This window comes from Galeopterus variegatus, unplaced genomic scaffold (genome assembly GCF_000696425.1).
Source record: "Galeopterus variegatus unplaced genomic scaffold, G_variegatus-3.0.2 Scaffold15391, whole genome shotgun sequence".
Taxonomy (NCBI): Eukaryota; Metazoa; Chordata; class Mammalia; order Dermoptera; family Cynocephalidae; genus Galeopterus; species Galeopterus variegatus.
The window spans coordinates 5,606-7,877 of NW_007741502.1; the positions used below are offsets into that span (position 1 = coordinate 5,606).

Below are 2,272 nucleotides of genomic sequence, written 5' to 3' on the forward strand. Positions count from 1 at the left end.
CCAGCAGTACACATTTGCTCCTCTAACTCTTCCTATAGTATTATAAGTACCCAGTTTCCTGTATTATACATTTTGCTGGTGAAAATTCATGCAGTGGATTCTCTTTTCAACACTGAACCCAGAAAAAATATAATGAGAGAGATCAAAAATTTTTAAAGAAAATACAGAAAAAAATCCCAGTTGCTTATAATGTGTGAAAAATTAGAGACCAAACTTTGTCAATACAGTCAATTGCAGATTATATCAGTAAATTGAAAAAAAATTATGATTTGTGTCTTCTAGGGTTTTGAACACTGTTGTTCATGAATAAGTTTATATTCAGACAAAGAGTCCCCTTACGTAGAGAATGGTTTGGGGCTGAAGAGTTTATAAAGGGCTTGCTTTATGTCCTTGTTTTTAAGACTGTAGATAAAGGGGTTTAGCATGGGTGTGACCACAGTGCACATCACTGAGGCTATAGCACTTGCCCTGGAGTTTTCGGTAGCTGCAGAACTAAGGTACACTCCAAGACCTGTCCCATAGAACAAGGAGACAACTGAGAGATGAGACCCACAGGTAGAAAATGCTTTATACTTGCCCCCAGCTGATGAAATTCTCAAAACAGATGTTACAATCTTAGAGTAAGAGAAAAGGATACCAGTGAATGGAATAACACCTAGAATTCCAGTTGCAAAATATATTACAACCTCATTGGGGAAGGTGTCGGAACAAGCAAGTCGGACCAGCTGATTAAGTTCACAGAAAAAGTGGGGAATTTCCACTTCTGTACAAAAAGAGAGTCGCAAAACCATTAAGCTCTCTAACAAAGACTGCAGGTGAGCTGTGATCCAGGATGCCAGAAGCAGGAGGCCACAGAGCCGGGCGTTCATGATGACGGCATAACGCAGGGGGTGACAGATGGCCACAAACCGATCATAGGCCATCACAGTTAGGAGGAAGTTATCCAAAACTCCAAAAAGCAAGAAAAAGTATATCTGAGCAATGCATCCTGCATAGGTAATGAGTTTGCTCTGTCGCTGGATGTTCAGCAGCATCTTCGGGATGGGGGTGGAGGTGAAGCAGATGTCAGCAAAAGAGAGATTGGAGAGGAGAAAGTACATGGGTGTGTGGAGGCGGGAGTCAGTGATAACGGCCAGGACGATGAGCAGGTTTCCAGTGAAGGTGACCAGGTACATGGACAGGAACAGCCCATATATGAGAGGCTCCAGCTCTGTCTCCTCTGAGAGTCCCAGGAGGATAAATTTTGAAACACATGTTTTGTTTTCCAGTCCCATGTGCTGATGAAACAGCTGGAAAAGATACAAAAGCATTGCAAATTTAGAGACAGGTAGTGTTCAACGGATTAACAGAACTTTTGTTTGCCTTCTGCACACATTTAGTAAATGAATTCCTATTTATCATCTGCAGGTCTGTTTCTCTTTAGCTGAAAATCAGGGAATACCTAGTGATTCATCTTCTTGATGTTGTCAGTGAGTAGCCACCATAGTCTTTTGTCCTCAACATTTGTCCATGGCAACGTTTTCCTCTATACATTCTCTGAGACTTTCCTTTGTTCATTCATGAAATATTTTTACTAGATATTTTGTGCTAAGAATAGTTTCACCTTCAAGCCCTGGAAACAGCAGTGAAGTGAATTTTTTTAAAAAATCCTTATCTTTAACAACTTTTATTGTAGGATATATGGGTATGTGTGTGTTTGTGTGGCAATAGAATATCAATAAACTATAAATTTTGTTTCATGTGGCTATTATTATCATTAGTAAAAGAATGCAGAGTAAGGGCGTCATAGAGTGAGGGGGAAAGCCTTTGTGTCATCACCTCTGATTAGGGCCTTTTAAGCAGATAATCTGAAGGAACTGGATGTACATCAAGCATATATCTCTGGGAAGGACATTTAGGGCAGAAAATGGCCATTTGAATGATGCCCAAGACAGGAGCCTTCCTAGTCCCATCAGGGAACAGCAAGAAAGACGGTGTGACTTCACTGAGAAGAACAACCTGGATCAAATTCGTAAGGAAGATCTGAGCAGGAAAAAAAGGTTAGATTATTCCACTTCTGTTGAAAGCTGCTACATGTGAGATTCTTCATTTGAGTTGCTGGTCTTTACATGTATATGCATGTTATATTACGTTATATCATATGAAAGCATATCATCTATTGTATTTATATGGTTGTACATATTATGCATAATATGTATAAAGAATACATAATTAATTCCTCCAGAAACTACACTTTATATACATCAATTTCCATTTGGTTTAAACTATGCAT

At 39.3% G+C, this 2,272-nt stretch overlaps 1 protein-coding gene across 1 annotated transcript; it reads right to left on the reverse strand.

The window, feature by feature from the left end:
* Nucleotides 1-335: 335 nt before the first annotated feature.
* On the reverse strand, nt 336-1,274 carry LOC103582250 (olfactory receptor 7C1-like). Its single transcript, XM_008563900.1, has one exon. The coding sequence runs from the start codon at nt 1,272-1,274 to the stop codon at nt 336-338; it is 939 nt and encodes a 312-aa protein (XP_008562122.1).
* Between the last annotated feature and the right edge of the window lie 998 nt (nt 1,275-2,272).